Raw genomic sequence first — 22,613 nt, 5'->3', positions numbered from 1 at the left:
AAGAGGGAAGGAAACAAAGACACTGGCCGGAATTCTCTGGCCGTTGGGATTCTGTTTGCCCACTGGCAGGGGATCCCTCCCTCGGATTTCCCAGCGGCATGGGGTGGCTTCAATGAGAAATCCCATTGACAAGAGGCAGGAAGAGAGGATCCTGCTGCCGGCGAACGGCGCGTCGCTGAGAAATGCGCGGCTGGGGGACCGGAGAATCCATCTCACTGGCTTTGGCAAACAGCAATTGCTGACTTGAACAGCTGATTGGCTGAGATTGCAGATGTCACCTATGGCAGACTGGAATGACCCGGAGGTGTAATATCTGAGGTTTCGGTGACTTTGTAGGGGGAGCTGCTGCAGGTGCAGCAGTGGGTGATGGAGCACTGTCACTACCTCCCTGGTAAAGCACATCTTCCTCACACACTGCTCCTTGGTGAACTGCAGCTAAGAGTGTCTGGGTCTATATATTCCTGTGGGATAGGCCTTCTGTTAGCTGTACTCCTCCTGCCTCTGCATTCTGCAGCTCCATGTGCCAGTCACATCCTTCTCAGCCTCCGGCACCAGGTTCATTGAAACCAATCGGACGTTGGCCAACTGCTTCTGTCCAAGACTTCTCTGCTGACTCACCAAATGCTTTCAGAAACAATGATTTCAGTTCAAGGAACCAAAGCTCAAAAGCAGCACACTGACAGTCCAAATAAATAAACCAGTGACACACCGAGAGCTCTTATCCCTTTAATTAATGCTGGAAGCATCACCCTCCAGGCTGTTGATTTGTGTGACACATTTAGAATTGCAAAATAGGACACCAGGGGCGTCCAATTTAATGGAAACATTTCTAAGTGTCACTATTTGGATGTGATTGGCGAAGTGTTTCTCGATGGCCGCGTTGGTGAGATCGCAGCTCGTATTTAACGGCATTTAGTGCCAGAAATGAGTCCCCACGAGCTTTTTGCCATCACTGGCTGACTTGCAGTCTGATTCGACAGACTCGTGCCTTAGTGTCTTGCTGGTCACAAGAGGGAGCTGCTTTTAAATGCTCCCTCACCACTCACTCCCAGGCAACATACAAACATGGCAGTGCACAGACCAGCTCTTTGCATGGGTTTGCCAACCAGGCTAGGTTTCACGACGCTGTAGATGCGAGATGGGACATCCTGGTCCCCCGAGGGGGTTGGAGGATGAGCAGCAAGGTCACCAATACCATCTGGGAGGCAGTGGCAGCAGCTGTCCATGCATGCAGTCCAATGTCAGAAGACCAATGACCTCTACTAAGCGAGAAGGGTAAGTTACCACCTCTCTCTTGGCATCAGTTCCACCTGTCATTCCTCAAATCCCCCCTCCCCACCCCCCAGAAATCACTGGCGGACACCTCGCACCCTTCCAACATTCGATCTACATGCTTGCTCCTCAGTACCCACTGGCACCTACCAGCTCAACCCCTTCAAGTCCAAGTGTAGTGTCCACACAAAAGCTATCTACTGTAGACCCCGCCCTAACCCATCAAGTGTGTGGCTCACAATGCCCTCTTTTTGTCCCCGCAGGAGAAGATTGCCCATAATAAGCGGGAAAGGGACAAAATGGGGGGTCCTGATCCCCTATGAAGAACTGGCCCTGGAGATTGTGGGTTGACCGAGGAGAGAGAGAAGTCACTGACAGCGATTTGGCCTGCAACACTGAGGTGAGGATCCACTGCCTCCTCACACAGATGACCTGTCTCAAGTGAGTTATTTTAATGTCGGACAAAGTGATCCTTCCCTCTCACTGACCACATGTCCATTGTCTCGCAGCATCTCCATCTGATGGGGACGGGCCATCTGGAGTCATCGTCTCATCGCCTGCGCCACCACCACCAAAGAGATCGCCTCAGACGAAAGCACCAAGGAGACCACTGTCAAGGAATCATAGCTATCATCTCCACCTTCCACCAGCGCAGAGACATGCACCTCGGTGGGTGACATTAGTGGACAGGCTTCTGAAGCAATCAAGTGAGCACTACACAGTTGCTGATTCAGATCAGGTGGAGGCAGGAACATCGAAGGGAGTCAGAAATCGGAGGTCTGCTGGATCCCAGGACGCAACTGAGTCCTATTCAGATGCCGAGAATGTTATCCCAGAGCAGATGCAGATGATGGGACAGAGCTGTGAGATTCAGGAGCAACATTCCAGTGTGTGCAGAGCCGATTGGAGGAGTTCCAAAGGCTACGGGTGCTGGAGATGACGCCAACAATGTGTGGCATCGAGGACAACGCTGCTAGGGTGGTGACCGCAGTAGAAAACCATGACCACGACATCAGCGTCTTGAGTGCTGGTGCCCAAGACATGGCTCAGTCTGTGACGACCATGGCCGAGGGCCTCGGCATCAGCTTGAAAATGGCAGGTGCACTGGGCTTGTTTTCGAGCCCATGTATCTTTTACGCCCAACGCGGATCCGGGCGCACCAGGTAAATAGCGGGAAAGGCCAAAATAGAGATTCACGCCGGATACAAGTCAGTTTGCTATCTAACCAGCTCGCTCCCAATGGAGAGTTCTCAATCGTGCCCAAACATGGCGAGAATATCATTAACCCTCATTTGCATTAATTTCCAACTTATTAGAGAGATTGAATTCAAATGCAATGGCGTGGTCAAGGGGCTGCAGCATTCCAGGTCAGGGTTTGCCCCTGGGCCTTAGGGGGAGGGGGAGGAGGGGGTGCTATAAATTACTCAGTGACTCTAATTAAAAAGAAATGCCACATCACTGTTTGGGTCTAACCAGCAGAGACTCCGATAACGTTTAAAAATAACTAAAGGATGGTCACCATCTTAATTCAAACTGGCTTAGTGCTCACCTGATAGAGATAAAATGGGCTCTCCCAAGTGAAAAATCCAGCATCCTCCCAAGGCATATTATTAAGATTAAATATTATTATTAAGGCAGACAAACTCACCGCATATATTTGGGTGCAAAAGTATTTAATTACTGTTAAGTCAGCACAATCACTTTACTCATTAGCTTTTCTGCAATAATGTGAGAAACATTACAATTATTATTTCCACCGCGCTAAGTGTGGTAAGTCCTGAAGAACTTTGTATTAATTAAAGCTGTAAACAATACGATGGGCAACTAGGCTTCACCAGCAGCCCTGGTCCTGTGCAATCTTTTTTGTTCTGACCCACTGTCCCACGTGGGACCAGAGGAACTATAATAAAGTTGTTGACACTTCAGGAAATTAATCTTTCATAAGCATGGAAGATTTTTAATTATTGTAAAATCTGACCTACAAGCTGTGCCGACGCAAATGTTTTCCCCTTTTATTTAAATCACATAAGAACATAAGAACTAGGAACAGGAGTAGGCCATCTGGCCCCTCGAGCCTGCTCCGCCATTTAATGAGATCATGGCTGATCTTTGTGGACTCAGCTCCACTCTCCGGCCCGTACACCATATCCCCGAATCCCTTTATTCTTTAGAAAGGTATCTATCTTTTTCTTAAAAACGTTTAAAGGAGCCTCAACTGCTTCACTGGGCAAGGAATTCCAGAGATTCACAACCCTTTGGGTGAAGAAGTTCCTCCTACACTCCGTCCTAAATCTACTTCCCCTTATTTTGAGGCTATGCCCCCTAGTTCTGCTTTCCCCGACCAGTGGAAACAACCTGCCTGCATCTATCCTATCTATTCCCTTCATAATTTTATATGTTTCAATAAGATCCCCCCGCATCTTTCTTAACTCCAATGAGTACAGTCCCAGTCTACTCAACCTCTCATCATAATCTAATCCCCTCAACTCTGGGATCAACCTAGTGAATCTCCTCTGCACTCCCTCCAGTGCCAATATGCCCTTTCTCGGGTAAGGAGACCAAAACTGAATACAATACTCCAGATGCGGCCTCACCAACACCCTATACAATTGCAGCATAACCTCCCTAGTCTTGAACTCCATCCCTCTAGCGACGAAAGACAAAACTCGATTAGCCTTCTTAATCACCTGTTGCACCTGCACACCAACTTTTTGCGACTCGTGCACCAGCACACCCAGGTCCCTCTGCACAGCAGCATGTTTTAACATCTTACCGTTTAAATAATAATCCATTCTGCTGTTATTCCTCCCAAAATGGATAGCCTCACACTTGGCAACATTGAATTCCATCTGCCAGACCCTAGCCCATTCACCTAACCTGTCCAAATCCTTCTGCAGACTTCCGGTATCCTCTGCACTTTTTGCTTTACCACTCATCTTAGTGTCGTCTGCAAACTTTGACACATTGCACTTGGTCCCCAACTCCAAATCGTCTATGTAAATTGTGAACAACTGCGGGCCCAACACTGATCCTTGAGGGACCCCACTAGTTACAGGTTGCCAACCAGAGAAAGACCCATTTATCCCCACTCTCTGCTTTCTGTTCGTTAACCAATCCTCTACCCATGCTACCACTTTACCCTCAATGCCATGCATCTTTAGTTTATGCAGCAACCTTTTGTGTGGCACATTGTCAAAAGCTTTCTGGAAATCCAGATATACCACATCCATTGGCTCCCCGTTAGCTACTGCACTGGTAACATCCTCAAAAAATTCTACCAAATTAGTCAGACTCGACCTACCCTTTGTGAACCCATGCTGCGTCTGCCCTATGGGACAATTTCTCTCCAGGTGCCCCGCTATTTCCTCCTTAATGATAGATTCCAGCATTTTCCCTACAACCGAAGTTAAGCTTACCGGCCTATAATTACCCGCTTTCTGCCGACCTCCTTTTTTAAACAGTGGTGTCACGTTTGCTACTTTCCAATCCTCTGGGACCACCCCAGAGTCTAGTGAATTTTGATAAATTATCACTAGGGCGTTTACAATTACCTGAGCCATCTCTTTTAACACTCTGGGATGCATCCCATCAGGGCCAGGAGACTTGTCTACCTTTAGCCCCATTAGCTTGCCCAATACTGCCTCCTTAGTGATTACAATCATCTTAAGGTCCTCACCTATCATATCTTTATTTCCATCAGTCACTGGCATGTTATTTGTGTCCTCCACTGTGAAGACTGACCCAAAAAACCTGTTCAGCTCCTCAGCCATTTCCCCGTCTCCTATTATTAAATCTCCCTTCTCATCTTCCAAAGGACCAATATTTACCTTAGCCACTCTTTTTTGTCTTATATATTTGTAGAAGCTTTTACGATCTGCTTTTATGTTCTGAGCCAGTTTACTTTCATAGTCTACCTGACTCTTCTTTATAGCTTTTTTAGTAGCTTTCTGTTGTCCCCTAAAGACTTCCCAGTCCTCTAATATCCCACTAATTTTTGCCACTTTGTATGTTTTTTCCTTCAATTTGATACTCTCCCTCACCTCCTTAGATATCCACGGTCGATTTTTCCCCTTTCTACCGTCTTTCTTTTTTGTCAGTATGAACCTTTTCTGAACACTGTGAAAGATCGCTCGGAAGGTTCTCCACTGTTCCTCAACTGCTTCACCATGAAGTCTTTGCTCCCAGTCTACCTTAGCTAGTTCTTCTCTCATCCCATTGTAATCATCTTTGTTTAAGCACAAAACACTAGTGTTTGATTTTACCTCCAACTGTATTTTAAATTCCACCATATTGTGGTCGCTCCTTCCAAGAGGATCCCGAACTACATACCGAGGTCTCAACTGTGTAAGTTATGGACTTACTCTCCCAGTGATAGCTGGCGAGGCTTGGTTTGTCCAAGCCGAATGTGGTGCAAAGGATAGAAAGGTAAATTGAAATAGTTTTGTCATTCGTGTTGCATTCAATGCAGGAAATCTTGGAAGTAAACATTGTGCCAGTGAGAAACCGCAGTGCAAATTCTGGTGCCCTGATGCCCTTACACCTGTCTGCTTTTTCAGGAAGATTTTATGCTCAGCTTACCCTTTGATGCACTGTCATTCGTCACTCCCGAATGGAATTCCTCTCCTCCCCATGAGCCAAATTGTGTCTTTACCTGCCCGATATTGAAATATATAATTACAATATCCAAGGGGCAAATATTGAACACTTCGCACTGTGTTCTGGTTTGTTGGAAGACATTGCATGCTGTCACCTGAACTCCTCAAAGATATGAGGAAGAAAAATCAGACTGAGATTAAGGCTGCAAACATAAGAACATAAGAACTAGGAGCAGGAGTAGGCCATCTGGCCCCTTGAGCCTGCTCCGCCATTCAATGAGATCATGGCTGATCTTTTGTGGACTCCGCTCCACTTTCCGGCCCGAACACCATCACCGTTAATCTCTTTATTCTTCAAAATCTTACTCATTTTATAGCTTTTTTAGTAGTTTTCTGTTGCCCCCTGAAGATTTCCCAGTCTTCTAGTCTCCACTAATCTTTGCCACTTTGGATGCTTTTTCCTTCAATTTGATACTCTCCTTTATTTCCTTAGATATCCGCAGTTGTTTTTCCCTCTCTCTACCGTCTTTCCTTTTTGTTCGTATAGACCTTTGCTGAGCACTGTGGAAAATCGCTTGGAAGGTTCTCTACTGTTCTCAACTGTTTCACCATAAAGTCTTTGCTCCCAGTCTACCTTAGCTAGCTCTTCTCTCATCCCATTGTAATCTCCTTTGTTTAAGCACAAAACATTCGTGTTTGATTTTACCTTCTCACCCTCCATCTGTATTTTAAATGCCACCATATTGTGATCGCACCTTCCGAGAGGATCCTAACTATGAGATCATCAATCAATCCTGTCTCATTACACAGGACCAGATCTAGGACCGCCTGTTCCCTCGTAGGTCCGTTACATGCTGTTCTAGGAAACTATCGCGGACACATTCTATAAACTCCTCCTCCTCAAGGCTGCCTTGACCGACCTGATTAAACCAATCGACATGTGATTAAAATCCCCCATGATAACTGCTGTACCATTTCTACACGCGTCTGTTATTTCTTTGCTTATTGCCTGCCCCACCATAATGTTACTATTTGGTGGTCTGTAGACTACACCTATCAGTGACTTTTTCACCTTACAATTCCTGATTTCCACCCAAATGGATTCAACCGTACCCTCCATAGCACCGATGTCATCCCTTACTATTGCCCGGATGTCATCCTTAAATAACAGAGCTACACCACCTCCCTTACCATCCACTCTGTCCTTCCGTATAGTTTGATACCCTTGGATATTTAACTCCCAGTCGTGACCATCCTTTAACCATGTTTCAGTAATGGCCACTAAATCATAGTCATTCACGATGATTTGCGCCATCAACTCATTTACCTTATTCTGAATACTATGAGCATTCAGGTAAAGTACACTTATGTTGGCTTTTATACCTCTGTTTTGAATCTTAACACCTTGATCAGTAACCTCTCCTAAGTTATTTTTCCTCTTAACTTTTCTCCTAATTTTCCTTGTCGTTGAACCCATATCTTCATGTAACAACCTGCCGCGTCGCTTTCCATTTATGTTTTTACTTCCCGTTTTATTCCTTTCAGTATTACGGGCCTAGTCACTGAGCTCCCCTCGGTCACTGTACCTTGTCCTGTCGCCCTTTTTGATTTTTGACTATGGCTTCTCTGCCTTACACTTTCCCCCTTACTGCCTTTTGTTTCTGTTCCTGTTTTACTACCTTCTGACTTCCTGCATCGGTTCCCATCCCCCTGCCACATTAGTTTAAACACTCCACAACTGCTCTAGCAAATAGGACATCAGTTCCAGTCCTGCCCAGGTGTAACCCGTCCAGTTTGTACAGGTCCCACCTCCCCCAGAACTGGTCCCAACGCCCCAGGAATCTGAAACCCTCCCCCTGACACCATCCCTTCAGCCACAAATTCAACCTATATATAAACAAATTATTTACTCATTCTAAACATATAAGTGAACTGCACTGAGTACAGATAGCACATCTACAAAATCTAAAAGTATAAGTAATCGCCTCAAAATGCAAAGAACAACAAAAGCACTTCTTCTGTGTTAACTGTCAGTAATGCCAACTTCTGAAATACGGTCACTTACACCTCACATGCCATCTGCTATCACTGAATATCTTGATCAATCTCATGACATCTGACTGTTGTCTTTAAGCAATACCTCCTGAGATGTAGTTCCCTATTCCTTTCAAGGTATCCTAGAACAAAGGACTGCAAAGCTGTTTTTCTCATCACTATATCTAGAGTTTCAGACATTTTCAAGATTCATAATGATGGGCGTGATTTAACGCCCAAAAAACAGAGTCCCGTTTGGGTGCGTATTGCAGGGTGTTTCTTGGTGCCTGCAGTGGCGAAAACGATCCCGATATCAAATGGGACACAGTCGGGAACGCCTACCTCACTTCCTGCACCGATGAGGTCAGCCTGGCAGAGCAGGAAGAGATTGGGCGCCATATTTAAATACCGCCTGATCTCTCGATGACCCTCCCTCGGCACCTCCAGACCTCGAAAATACCCAAAACTCAAGCCCCCCCCTTATCTCACCTCATATGGGTAGGGCACCCTCGAGCATGATCCCTGGCATGGGCAAACTGGCAGTCAGGCACCTTGACACTGTAAACCTGGCACTCTGGAAGTGCCCCTTCCAGCCTGGCAGTGCCACCCAATCACCACTGCCAGTGTCAATGTGCCAAGTTGCCAGCAGGAGAACCAGGAAACCACCCTGCATAGAGCCCAACCACCCAGGGGCCTCCGATGGCCTGGGAGCTCACCCCACCAGGTGTCATTACACCTGATCCATGTCAGTGTGGACCAGTGCTAAACGGTGCCATAGTGTGGCCTTGCAGGCATGGGCCTCGGGTGAATTGGGTGCTGACTTATTTAAATGAGCTAATGGCTCACTTAAATATGTAAATCTGGATCTCGCCTGGCCTTGCCACGTCATCAGGTCAGGCACGACGAGGCCATTCAATCTCGCTTGATGTTTTAGAACATAGAACAGTACAGGCCCTTCAGCCCACGATGTTGTGCCGACCATTTATCCTAATTCTGGACAAATATAGCTTCCATACAAACATATACAGTAAACATAGAATGTTCATAATTAAATAAATATGTTAATCTAAAGACTCCAAGTCCACGGACTAGAGATAATTACCAGAAAAATCCAACTGGTGCCCATTAATCCACAATGACCAAAATAAGCAGATATTTGGCACACCAATTCTGAATACATTCAACATACCACTTCCTTATATTCTATTTGAGAATGCTAGACCAAAGGTAGAGCCATGAGAAAGACAATGTAGTCATCCTGTGGATTTGATCTGTTTGGATGTCTGTTGTACAGAGCTTTCTTGACAGTTTGTGCTCTTGGGGGATCATGTGTAATTGACTCAGTACTGTGCTGTTTCCCTAGTGATGCTGTAATTTTCAGCTGGATGTCTGAGGGAAAAGAGACCGACACTGTTCCCTGGATTTTTGACAACTCCTTGCTAGGCATCCTGCTGTTTCAATAAGGTGGTGACAACATGCAGGAGTGTGGGCTAGGAATTCACACATGTGGCTTTGAAACTCTCACGTCTTCATTTCTGGTGACCTGAAAAGGAGGTGCAGGAACATAAATCCAATTATTTCAATCTGTGGATTGTGTGAGTTCCTGGTTTCCCAGGACTTTCATAAGCCGCATTTTACTCTGCTGTTGACAGTAAACCTGGGAGGCTTATTCTGGGAGGCACTTTCAGGTCAACATATAACTACATGGAATTTATGAAAATGAAACAGACCATTTTTGCCTCGCATGTCTCTGCCAGAGTTTATGTTCCATATGAACCTCCTCCCACCCTACTTCATTTAACTCTATCAGCATATCCTTCTATTCCATTCACCTGCATGAACTTATTTCGCTTCCCCTTAATGCACTCATCTGGCTGCCTCAACTACTTCATGAGTTAGCAGGTTTCATATTCTAATTGCTCTCTGGGCAAAGAGGATTCAATTGAATTACTTCATGGATTTCTTAATGAATATTATTAACGTTTGACCCCAAATTTTGCCCATCCCTGCCAGCGGGAATATTTTATCCAGCAAACCTATAAGTGACTTAATAGAGATCTTGATTAAAATTACTGGTTAACAACAGACAATTCAGTCTTTCCAGAGAGTTCTAAGCTTTGAGTTTGAGTATCATCCCTGTTCAGATAACCCATGTGGAAAAGTGTCAACATAAGGTGATGTGGTAATCACATGGTATTGGGTCTGTTAAGCGACAATCCCCTTTGTTCCAGGCACCCTTCCATTTTGTGCTGTCTGGTTCCCACGTGCATTTCCAGAGGCGATTTGGCCCTGATGACAGCTCATCGAGACCTGTCATCAAGACAAGACCTACCTCAGTGTTTGTGGGGTTTGACAGTGAGAGGAGAGCCGGGTACATTGATGTTGTCTCATTTATATGCCGGTGTTAACATGAAGTAATTTTTTAATAACAAATGCGGAATTTTTAAAATGTCATGTTCCCGTGACACATTTTAGAAAGTAAAGATTTCCAGTAATTTTCTTCCGTGATAATCTGGTTCATCATAATTGTACTGAAATCCTACTGCTCAGTAAAAGATTAACCATACTACCAGTATTCATCTAGATATCGTCAGAACTAGATTAAACCAGTAGAATTTATTCACTTCTATAAAACAACAAATTGAGGAAACGGTAATGCTAATATTATTTATTTTTATGATTTTGGTTGCAAAGCAGCTTCAAAATGAAAATTCTCTGCTATTAATATTGCTTGTTTTCCCACTTGGGGGAAAATGTCACGCCAAAACTCCCTTTTAATAACAAATGCAGAATTAAAAAAATGTCATGTTCCCTTGACACATTTTAGAAAGTAAAGATTTCCAGTACCAGGCAGTAGTGCAGATCTAAATGCAATCGACAAATAATTTAACTTCAAAGCACACACTGCCAACTATATTAAACTAAGTGCCTTTTCTTATAACATGCTTACCTTCAATAAGAAGCTATGAAATGATCTATGTGAGTGTGGCATGAACTTCATAAATGAAAAGAGATGGAAGTACACACAGGTAAGTGACACAGAAATAGTGTGGGTCAGTGATGATGGACTGGAAGAACCCAGGCGCAGTGTTTCAAGCATTGAGCACTGGATCAGATTCACTTCCCAGTACAGACTGTTCAAGCTTAAACCCTGCTGTGCATTTGTGAAATTCACAAGACCCTGTCTATCAGAAAATTTTGGCTGATTGTAAGATCAGCGAATTATACAAAAATGGGCACTCATAGATATTACAACCAGAACTATTACACCTGCTGTTCTGACCATGTTGAGCTCCCATTTTAATAACAAATTCCAATTAAGGGGCAATTTACCATGGCCAATCCACCTGCCGTGCACATCTTTGGGTTGTGGGGGTGAGACCCACGCAGACACGGGGAGAATGTGCAAACTCCACACGGAGAGTGACCCGAGGCCGGGATCGAACCCGGGTCCTCGGCGCCGTGAGGCAGCAGTGCTAACCACTGTGCCACTGTGTCGCCCATCTGAGCTCCTATTTATTAATAAAGTAGTATTTGGATCTCATTGAATGTAATAGAAAGTTTTGCAAAATCTTTGGCATTCCAGTTTCAAAATGGAAAAGAAAATGCAAATTAATCACCTGCCTTTAACTTAGTAAACATTTTTTTTTTGAAAATCTTTTTGTTGGCTTTTCTCATATTTATAAACAGTTGTTACTTACATACATTACATTTTTCTTGCCCGTGCTAATTTGCTTTATTTTACAGAGAGGTTTGTTTTGTCCTTCATTTGACTTTAACTGTACGTACATTTTGCTGCCCTCTGGATCGGTCTATGATATCCCCCCTTCCCCCCTCCCCCCCATTGGTTTCAGCACCCTTCCTCTTCTCTTGTGGTTTCCCCATCCCCCCCTCCCCCCGGGTTGCGCAGTCCTTTGGTTCTTCATCTTTTTTTTTTCCCTGCCTTACTCCTCGTTGCTGGCCTAGAACAGGTTTTGGAACAGGCCGACGGACAGCCCCCAAGTATCCAGGAAGCCTTCCTCTGACCCTCGAGTGGCGTACTTAATCTTCTCCAGGTGGAGAAATTCCGAGAGGTCAGTGAGCCAGTCTGCAGCTGTGGGTGGTGCTGCCGATCGCCAGCCGAGCAGGATTCTCCGGCGTGCGATTAGGGAAGCGAAAGCAAGGGCGTTGACCCCCTTCCCCATTTGTAGCTCTGGCCGCTCCAATACCCCGAAGATTGCCACTATCGGGCATGGCTTCACCCTCACCCCCACAATCTTGGACATTGCCTCGGAGAAGGCTGTCCAGAACCCAGCAAGCTTGGGGGAAGCCCAAAACATGTGGGTGTGGTTGGCTGGGCCCTTCTGGCACCGCTCATATTTGTCCTCCACCTCCGGGAAGAACCTGTTCATTCGGGTCCTGGTCAGGTGCGCTCTGTGCACCACTTTGAGCTGCATTAGGCTTAGCCTTGCGCAGGAGTAGGTGGAGCTCACCCTGCTCAGTGCTTCGCTCCAGAGTCCCCATCCTACCTCTGTCCCCAGTTCGTCCTCCCATTTTTGTCTGGTCCCGTCCAGTGGTGTTCAGGCTCTGTCCAGTAGCTGTCCGTATATTTTCCCACATAGCCCCCCCTTCTCGCTGCTTGTGCCTATCAGGTCCTCCAGTAGTGTGCTTTCTGGGGCCCCAGGGTAACCTATGGTCTCTTTGCGGAGGAAGTGATTTATTTGAAGGTGTCTCAATTCCTGTCCTCTTGCTAGTTTCCACTTCCTCATCAGTTCGTCCAGTGTCGCAGTCTGTGCCCTACGTAGAAGTCCCCGACCGTCAGTGTGCCCCCGTCCTGCCTCCATCTTTTGAAGGTGGTAGCTAGCATGGCTGGGGGGAATCTGTGATTGCCGCAAATGGCAGCCATAAGGGACATTTTGGTTATCCCGAAGTGCTGTCTCAACTGGATCCACGTTCTCAGCGTGGCCGCTACCACGGGGCTCATTGTGTACCTTGTTGAAGAGAATGGGAGTGCTGCTGTGGCCAGGGCCCGGAGGGTTGTTCCTTTACAGGATGCCTCCTCCATTTGTACCCAATCTGTGTCGGGTTCTTGTATTAAACTTTGTAAACATAATGGCCGGGATTCTCCCTTCCGGGGACTAAGTCCCCACGCCGGTGGGAAAACCAGCGGCAACGACTCCGGCGTCAATGGGCCCCCAAGGTGAGGAATTCTCACCTGTCTCGGGGGCTACGTGGACGGCGGAGGGGTTGGCACCTCTCCAGCCGGCGCCAAAGGGGTGGCGCATGTTCGCGCATGCGCCGAAGGGCCAGAGTGATCTCACGCATTCGTGGAACTGCCGCCGTTGTTCTGCGCATGCACAGACCGGCTGCCGTATTTTCCCGCATGCGCGGGGGAATCACTTCACTGCGCCGGCCATGGAGGAGTCCTACAGGGGCTGGCGCGGAAGGAAGAAGTGCTCCCATGGAAGAGGCCCGCCCACAGATCGGTGGGCCCCGATCGTGGGCCAGGCCACCGTGGCCCCCCCCCCCCCCCCGGGTCGGCTCCCCCTGCACCCCCACCCCCGAGGACCACCCCCGCCGACTTACCTGCCAGGTCACACCATGTGGGACCATACGTAACCCCTGCCAGTGGGACTGCCCAAAAACGGACGGCCGCTTGGCCCATCGGGGCCCGGAGAATTGCCGGGGGGGGGGCCACGACCGGTGTGGCGTGAATCCAGCCCCCGCCCAAAAAATGGGGCCGGAGAATACGGCAGTGGGCGTCAGGGCGACGGGGCGGGGTTCACGCCGCCCCCCCTGGGGATTCTCCAACCCGGTGGGGGGTCGGAGAATCCCGCCCAATATTCCCGAACCTCAAAGAAAATGTAGAGTTGTGATGACACTGGATGTTGCAATTTTTCTCTTGTACCTATGTCATCAAATAGGTTATTTCAAGTATTAGTTGGTAGTATTGAGCGAGGTTAATATTTCTCTACTACTGAAGTCCACCCTCAAGCTCCAATCCACTTGAATGATGAAGAAATCAGGATGAGTATGAATAGCTGCACTAATGTTGGTGTCTTTATTTGCTTGTTCTCGCTGAGAATTTACTTGTATTTGTCAATACCAACATGTACTATAAGACCATAAGACATAGAAGCAGAATTAGGCCACTCGGCCCATCGAGTCTGCTCTGCCATTCAATCATGGCTGATATTTTCTCATCCCTATTCTCCTGCCTTCTCCCCATAACCCCTGATCCCCTTATTAACCAAGAACCTATTATCTCTGTCTTAAAGACACTCAGTGATTTGGCCTCCACAGCCTTCTGTGGCAAAGAGTTCCACAGATTCACCACCCTCTGGCAGAACAAATTCCTCCTCATCTGTTTTAAAGGATCGTCCCTTTAGTCTGAAATTGTGTCCTCTGCTTCTAGTTTTTCCGACAAGTGGAAACATCCTCTCCACGTCTACTCTATCCAGGCCTCGCAGTATCCTGGAAGTTTCAATAAGATCCCCCCTCATCCTTCTAAACTCCAACAGGTACAGACCCAGAGTCCTCATATGACAAGCTGTTCATTCCAGGGATCATTCCTGTGAACCGCGTCTGGACCCTTTCCAAGGCCAGCACATCTTTCCTTAGATACGGGGCGAAAACTGTTCACAATACCCCAAATGGGATCTGACCAGAGACTTACATAGCCTCATAAGTACATCCCTGGTCTTGTATTCTAGCCCTCTTGACATGAATGCTAACATTGCATTTGCCTCCCTAACTGCCGACTGAACCTGCACGTTAACCTTAAGAGAATCGTGAACAAGGACTCCCAAATCCCTTTGTGCTTCTGATTTCCTAAGACTTTCCCCATTTAGAAAATATCTATGCCTAAATTCCTCCTTCCAAAGTGCATAACCTCACACTTTTCCACATTGTATTTCATCTGCCACTTTATTGCCCATTCTCCTAGCCTGTCCGAAACCTTCTGCAGCCCCTTGCTTCCTCTACCTGTCCCTCTACAGATATTTGTATCTTCTGAAAAGTACTGGGACTGGATTCTCCGCCTCGCCACATTTCTGCCCCGACCGGCCGGCGGGAGTCTCCGTTACTCCGGCCGGTCAATGGGGTTTCCCATTGTGGGGCAGCCCCACGCCGTCGGGAAACCCCCGGGCGCTGGCAAAACGGAGAATCCCACCGGTGGAGAATCCCGCCCCCGATATCAGCTAAAACTATAGACCAGTGATTCTGTACTCTTCCACAGGGTGTGCTGTTGAGGTCTCCGTAGGTGGTATAGAAATCACTGAATTGAGAAGAACTTATCCTTTCAAATTGTGATGTTGCTGTCCAAAAAATGCCTTGACAATGTGGTGTAATTAAGTTTTAGACAGTGTACTAAGTCTCAGCTACTACAGAAAAACCTCTCTGGCCTTGGAAAACTGGTTTTATATTTATATATTGTCCACTCTGATTTTTAAAAAAATCAATAATCTTTTAATACATGTATGCCCTAATCTTTATTGTACTATCATTCACCTTTTATATGTTTTACGGTTAGTGTAGTTACTTCCTGGTTTGTTGTCCATGGGAATTCTTCAATGTGGTGGGCTGTTTACCCTGCTTGACGACATCACTGTTGCTGGCGATCCCCTTGACTTGATGCCAGGTTCACCTTGATGTCGGGAAATGTGAAATCTGCACCACAGAGATCGCTAGATCTTTGCGGGCAGCTATCTTTGGGGTCAGCGGAGAGCGCTGTTGCTTCACAGCTGACTGCGAAAACTGGGCTCCAGCAAACTGAAGCCAGCATTTTGATTGTAATCTTACAATGCTCTTGTAATTAAGTATATATTCCTTGTTATCAATACCGATTCTTGTTGATTCATGTAATACATTGCACTGGTCTCAGTTCAGCAAATGTACTAATCTATCATTAATGCCAAAAAACCTCTTGCGTTGTATTGCAGGAGTCTCCTGTGCTGTGCGACAGCAAAGTAAATAGTCTAACCTCCAAGACATTTCAATTCTTTTTGTTTCCAGCTAAGCCTTGCAAACTTCAAGTTGAAAGAATTGAGCATTAACGTTATGCTGTAGCTTTGTAGATTAATTCCCATGAGATTCATTTAATATCAGAGTTCATTAGCGAGACTTAAGGTGAACACAATAACTAATGGAAATGAGTAACAAAAAACATCACATCAAAGATTGGCTTATAACAACTGCAAGAGTATACTCTTTGTTCTAAAAGCTTTTAAAATATATCCAACCTGCTCGGGCACATATTCTTCCATTTCAGGAAGTTGCTCTCACATTTGATTTTAGAAAACAAGGCAGTGGGCACATTAACTGTCCCCCAGCACAGGAAGCGTTTGACCAAGATTATATGACTTACATTAGACTAGAACATTCTGTCTAAAATAATGTCACCATGCATGAAGAAAGCACAAAATACCTATGCCCTATTTTAATAACGTGTATTGTTTTTAATCAACTATCTTGATACCCTATCTATTAATGCATTAGTAGTAAGTGAAAGTGCAGTGAAACACTATCCTTAGAATTTTCAGGTATTCTTGGTTTTAAACTGCAGGTGAAGCATATTTTATTGCAGAAATAAGATGTTCTGATAAAAAGAGTTTTCCTTGATTATCTAGTGGCTTTAGTTGGCAGTATGCATTATCAGCTATGGTTTTCACAGGATTTTCTTTTTTACTCATTGTTGATCTCAAGCCCGTCACTATCTTTTAAGAGCAACGTGCAACACCAAACCAGGCACCGTGATTCCTTTGTGAAATGGCGGCATCTGTTCCAGGGAATATATTTAAGTGTGGAAAATTGGAAAGGAGGAAATGGAAAATGCACACAAACTGAACAATGGAAAATGACGAAGGAGACATTTAAAGTGGGGGAAAGAGAAAGATTGGACCTGCACCTCTATTTTACGACCTTCTACGATTGTTCCATTTAATTTCTCCCGTGCCCTGTCCGCGTCAGCACTGGTTTCGAAAGTTACGAAACCAAATCCCTGCATGCAGGTAAGAGAAAAGGAAAAGAGAGACATGCATATGATTATACAGGGAATAAGACAGTCTTCTGATATGTTTCAGTACACCAGCTGGAACATCAAAGATAGCAAAGTCATACTAGGAAACCACAGAGCAACCAGACCCAAGAATATGAAATGGAAAGTATACTGAGAGGGAAAGAAATAGTTGCTGCATTTGAAAACAAATGGTTAGATTATTTACACATTGATTGCAATTGTCATTCTGCTGCAGTACGCTCGCAAGGATCTTGTATCTGATATTTTTGCCATTGGTGAGAAAGGTTAGTTTCCAATGATTGTGAGTCAAAAAGTGGGGACATTTAAACAAAAAAATACAGATCTAGATCAGACCAGTTTAATTTTCAACAGCTCAAATGAAGTTCCTTCATGCCTCATCACTTTCCTTTTGGAAACAAACCAATAAGGTCAATTGTGAAACATAAGAAAATAGTTCAGAGTTTTGCTTCTTTCCTTTATGCTGACATAGAATTACATTAGGTTTTGGGTTATTTCATGGAAGCTGGTCAAACGGTAGTGTCCTGGGTTCCAAACTGTTCTTTCTAGTTCCTGACATCCCATCTTGATTTGAATTGAAACCATATATAAAATGAAACAAAAAGTAGCAAAGGCTGGAAATTAGTTCATCCAAATGAAATATAATGGTACTGGCCTTTTGTTTTGTTGCAGTGAAGGTCGCAAAAGGCTTTTTGACATCCAACAGTCTTGAGAAAGAATGGGTGAATCGGATATTGATTTCTGACTTTGTTTTAGTTGTATGCCACATCATATATGATGCAGCCATGGTCAAACATAAACAACAATATCTCCGATTTTATTTTGTCTTGTAACGGTTGGTGAAATGGGCAAGTCACTCATAGGCCCATTGTTTGGTGTACATTCAGCAACTCTAGCACAGCAAGTAATCATTAATAATATGCATGACATTATGTGTATAGACGAGGGCTCCGAGTGAAGACACTGTCTGGCACGTACTTCCACAAGCCGTGTGTGAAGCTTTGCTGCTAGTAATGTGTGGGTAGCAGTACAGTGTCGAGGTGCAGCTCTTGTGATTCCTGACAAAAATACAGAGGTTTGGTTTAAACACAAACGATCGCAAGTGCTGCTCATGTCACAATATTGCAGAGAACTGACAGCCGTGACAGCTCACCACAGTTGCAAAAAGTCTGGCATTGGAGAGGATATCCTCATCAAATTCACTAGTCTGCATGGATCTAGACCCAATTTCTGTGCAGTCAGCTAAGCAGAGCCACAATATTGGATCACTAGAGTGGATATTGGCATTGTAGTACTCAAAGGTTGCCAACAGTGGTGAGGAAAGCCAGGTTTTCTTGAGGATTCTCAGTTTTTTGCCAACTTTTCCACTTACCCTTGCCACTTTCTTTCCCCAGTTTAGGTCAGATGTGATTACCAGGTCAAAGAGCTGAATTGTTGTAATTGGAGGGAGTTTGAATGCATTAGTGTGGAGAAAGGTTGAAAACACCACAATCAATCATTTTAACAGTTATTGATTGGTCCCTTTCTGCTGAATGTTGCCATTTGGCCAGTCTGTGTTGAATACGCTCTCTGCCTTGACTGATTTGGTTTTTGCTAGCCTTTCATAATTAACCATTCTATGGAAGCTGGTATCATCAAGAAAGGAGATAATGTCCCTTCTGTTGTATGTATCAAGGCTGGCTTTAATGAAGGCAAGAAACAGAACGGAGTCAAATATGTTTCTGACAAAGACCCTATGATGCTAAAGCAATAAGACTAGTTAATTGAAAACTCGTGTCCAATTAGAAAACAATTTACGTATTTTAGGGCATGACATCTCATCTTCTCAATGAAGCTGGGATGTCTTGATGCTTAAAAGGATTCACAGCTCCAGTGCCCCAGGTTCGATTCCCGGATTGGGTCACTGTCTGTGCGGAGTCCGCAAGTTCTCCCGGTGTCTGCGTGGGTTTCCTCCGGGTGCTCCGGTTTCCTCCCACAAATCTCGAAAGACATGCTGTTAGGTAATTTGGACATTCTGAGTTCTCCCTCGGTGTACCCGAACAGGTGCCGGAATGTGGCGACTAGGGGCTTTTCACAGTAATTTCATTGCAGTGTTAATGTAAGCCTACTTGTGACAATAAAGATTATTATAAATGGCCAGGGCTGATGTTCTCACTTGGTACTGGCAATTGGGAGAATTGCTCTATTTTTAGACAAGTAATTAAAATATGTGACAGGTTTGCTTTTTAGTCAAATGAAGGTATGACACAGGTTGTTAAGGTTGAAATACTTCTACTTCCTATGGCTTTTATAAATTTCCATTTATTGGTGGATGGGATAGTAGGATGAGGGTCTCTGACCCTTCTTCAGGGTAGACACAACAGCTGTTGCTTTCCATACGTCAAAGGAATTTTAACTAGCAAGCTCAGTTGAAAATAATGGATTGAAATCAATCCGCTTCTTGAAAAGAACTCCAGTCAGACTAGGGCATCTACACCACTCGGCCTAGTAAAATACTTTGGTATCTGAAGGAAAATTGATCTGGACTTGGATGACTGCTGCACATCAATGGAACAAAGCTGTTTGTTGAATTTGAGATGACTCCTCAGAAAATATGACAGAGCACTTCAGCATTATCCACAGATATGGGTCAAGCGACTCTGCTCTCCTGGATTAGGATTGCTCTGCTTTTTATACTGGAGGACGGAGTCAAGGAAAGCAATTTTCTTTAAAAAAAAAATAGGAGCTGTTCAGCCTGCCCACTTAATAAATGTAATAATCTATTAAAATGCTTTATAGTCTCAGGCACATGATTACAAGCTTGCCTGGTCATTATTTTTGTTTTCCTGGCTTCGAAAGCCACAATATCCACATCATATAAATTTTGCATGTCAGAATTTTTCTAATGCGGTAATTATAGTAATAAGTATCCTGTACACCATTCCTCATAGAGAAAAAAGTAACTGTTTGCCACCACACAGTTAACATATAGAGGACAGAATGAGGTCCTTCATCATGGTTAGAATCCCTATGCCTGCAAAAACAATCAGCCCACTGCGCTTCAAATGTCGTCGCCAAATTATGACTTCTAGTAGCCAAGAGCTACTGTACATTTTCAAGTCTTGTGATCCCAGGCCTTTGGACAGAGAACTTCTGTTGTCAGACAGGAAAGAGAGAGAAAAGACAATTAACACCTCAAATTGCCTTGTAATTGGACTGTTTGCTTATCCCTTCGTGCAATCATATTTATACCATAAACTATAAATTTGTATCTTACGTGCGTAAGGGGTTTACATTCTTTTGCAAATTAAATTGCCTAAGCAAGCTTAACCCTTCAGCCGCCGAGGCAGCCTTCCAGCCCCATTTCAAATGCTCTTTCTTACTTTGAAAATGCATTTCTTCAAGATATCTTTTATAGATGCCATTTATTTACTCAGCGTTAAACTTATTTAACCTGATTATCATCTTCCGGTGGCATATCTTTCTGCTGTCTGCACCAATAAGGAAGATAAGAGGTTTTTTTTCTGTTTAAGATATTTCGACTTAATATGGCTGGGTGAGAAAATAAAAAGCATTTTATATCAAAATGATTGGATGTTTATAAAACAAAGCCACAACAAAAATGACCAACTATTTCATGGGAATTGCAGATGTTCTGAGATATTTTGCTCGAACTGGTTACTATTTGTGCAGGTTAAGGAGAGGATAGTGGCAGCTCTACGGAAATGGTAACACTTTGTTCAATAGAGAAGTTGGGTGATCTATGGGAGGATGGGAGTGGTGCACTGGATTCATGCTCAAGGCTATGTCTGAAGATGACAATCAAAAAATACCGCAGGACAATTTTATTAATAACATCTACCATCTGAGTTCCTGTTCTCTGTCATCCTTGTTCTTTGTAGAGGTTGGTACAACTGCTAATTTGAATGTTCAGAACATCAGTCTTAGGATTAGTCTTCAAACAAGTAGGAAGCAATATAGTAAACATGTTGGTCTGGATTCTCCGTTCGGGAGACAATGGGCAGGATTCTCCGAGTGCCGATGCTGAAATCGCGTTCGGCGATCGGCCGGAGAATCCCTTTTTACAGCGAAACCGTCGGCGGTGCTGTTTTGTGGATGCTCCACCCCCTCAAAAAAGGCGTACTTGAGGAGTACGCTGTATGGCGTTGGGACGACCTCAGGACATCACTTGAGGCCCTCCCCCGATTCTCCACCCCGACGGGTGGAATTTGTGTCCTCTCAACTTTCGTGAACTTGGCGTGGCGGCTGTGGACTGTATCCAGCACCGCCACAGTCGGGGCGGGCTGGGGGGGGGGGGGGGGAGCCGTTCCGCAGGCAGGGTGGGCTTAGGCGGGGGCAGGGCGGACTGGTGGGTGTGTGGTCTGAGGGTGGCGAGGGGGGTTACAAAGGTGCACTATCTGGCAGGCCAGGTCAGTGCGTGGCTGGCGCCATGTGGTACGGTACGGCAGCCGCCGGGCGCATGCGCGGCCACGGACCCGGCCATTCTGCATCCGTATCGGTGCGGGGTGGTGCCGACTTGCTGGTCGTAAGACCAGACACTTCCTCCGGACATGGCCTCAAAATTGGAGAATCCAGCCCATGTTCTTCCGCCGGAAGTGAATTCAGGTTATGTAAATGGGCTAGCTCTCTGCCTACTTGAAACGCAAGCAATTCCTGGTCCCGCTGGATTCGCGTTAAAGTGCCTGACAAGCTGGAGCTGTTTATAAGTGCTCCACTCACCACAGACTGTCATTCCAGCCAAGAAGGTGGCAGCATGAAGACCTGCCCCTGCACCCTCCCCCACCCACCGATTCCAGCAGTCCAAGATTGACAGAATGCTGGATGCCATTGAGAGGACGAGGGATACCCTTTTCCCCAGGGTGGGGTAGGGACTCGGGCCTGCCCTCCTGAACTGCGCCTGGGAAGAGGCGGCAGAGGCTGTCAGTGCTGGCAACATCAGTAAGAGGCACAAAATGTCGAAAGAAGATGAATAGCCTCCTTGGGCCAGCTCAGATGAGTCACCATCTCTGTGCCCCTGGCATCACTCTCGTCCCTCACTTTTCATATGAGCCCCCAATCCCCTGGATACCAACACTTCACCAGCCTGCATCTCCCTTACGTCCCGTCCTCTACCAAACCCAACAAATGCAGTGCCCTCTTTGGCCAGGAGCTTTGTACACACATGCCACCAGCTATCGACCCCGCCCCCCCCAATAGAACACCCCCCCAAGCATCTCATTATGTACTTTCTGTGTCCCCAAGGATAAGGCATGCGAGCCAGAAGCCGGGAGGGGGAAATCGCAGAAATGCCGGTTGAGGGCCCTGCAAGTCATGGAGGCGGCCGAGGAGAGTGCATTGGTTGTGATGGAGGTCAGGCAGGTGCCAAACAAGTGAGAGTCCAATGCAACAGCGATATCCCCATAGCAAGAGAATCACCCATCTTCCACAGACCAGTCCTTCCCAAGATTTCATCCCATATCTTTTGTCTTGCAGGATCACCATCAGGCGAGGCCAGGCTGTCTGGGGTCGCTGCGCCCCCAGCCAGGCCCCCAGCACACCCCGGAGCACCAGCCCGCGGAAGACCGACGTTTCAACACTTCTGTCATCTTCACCATCCACTTTAACAGAGCCTATCACCTCAGTGGGTAATGTTAGTGATCAGGCTCCTGGATCACCCTCTGGAGAGCACCACACACGTGCTGCATCAGGTGGAGGCAGGG

The 22,613-nt window shown here is 45.7% G+C and overlaps 1 protein-coding gene across 32 annotated transcripts in view; it reads right to left on the bottom strand.

Moving 5' to 3' along the window:
- Positions 1–22,613, bottom strand: part of rbfox3a (RNA binding fox-1 homolog 3a) — a 1,900,245-nt gene that overhangs the window by 78,778 nt on the left and 1,798,854 nt on the right. For 31 of the 32 annotated variants that reach the window (XR_011936209.1, XR_011936210.1, XR_011936211.1 and 28 more), the window contains one exon: positions 16,786–16,878. The exons of the other annotated variant lie outside the window; for it this stretch is intronic. Coding sequence is in view for 24 of the 31 variants with exons in the window: in XM_072483360.1 (XP_072339461.1) it covers positions 16,786–16,878 (93 nt within the window). In the remaining 7 variants the exon portion in view is untranslated. The remainder of the gene's footprint in view (positions 1–16,785; positions 16,879–22,613) is intronic. 32 annotated transcript variants of the gene reach the window in all.

Source organism: Scyliorhinus torazame, chromosome 18, assembly GCF_047496885.1.
Source record: "Scyliorhinus torazame isolate Kashiwa2021f chromosome 18, sScyTor2.1, whole genome shotgun sequence".
Taxonomy (NCBI): domain Eukaryota; kingdom Metazoa; phylum Chordata; class Chondrichthyes; order Carcharhiniformes; family Scyliorhinidae; genus Scyliorhinus; species Scyliorhinus torazame.
Note: the sequence above shows the minus strand (reverse complement) of the source record. Positions and strands in the feature narration are given on the sequence as shown.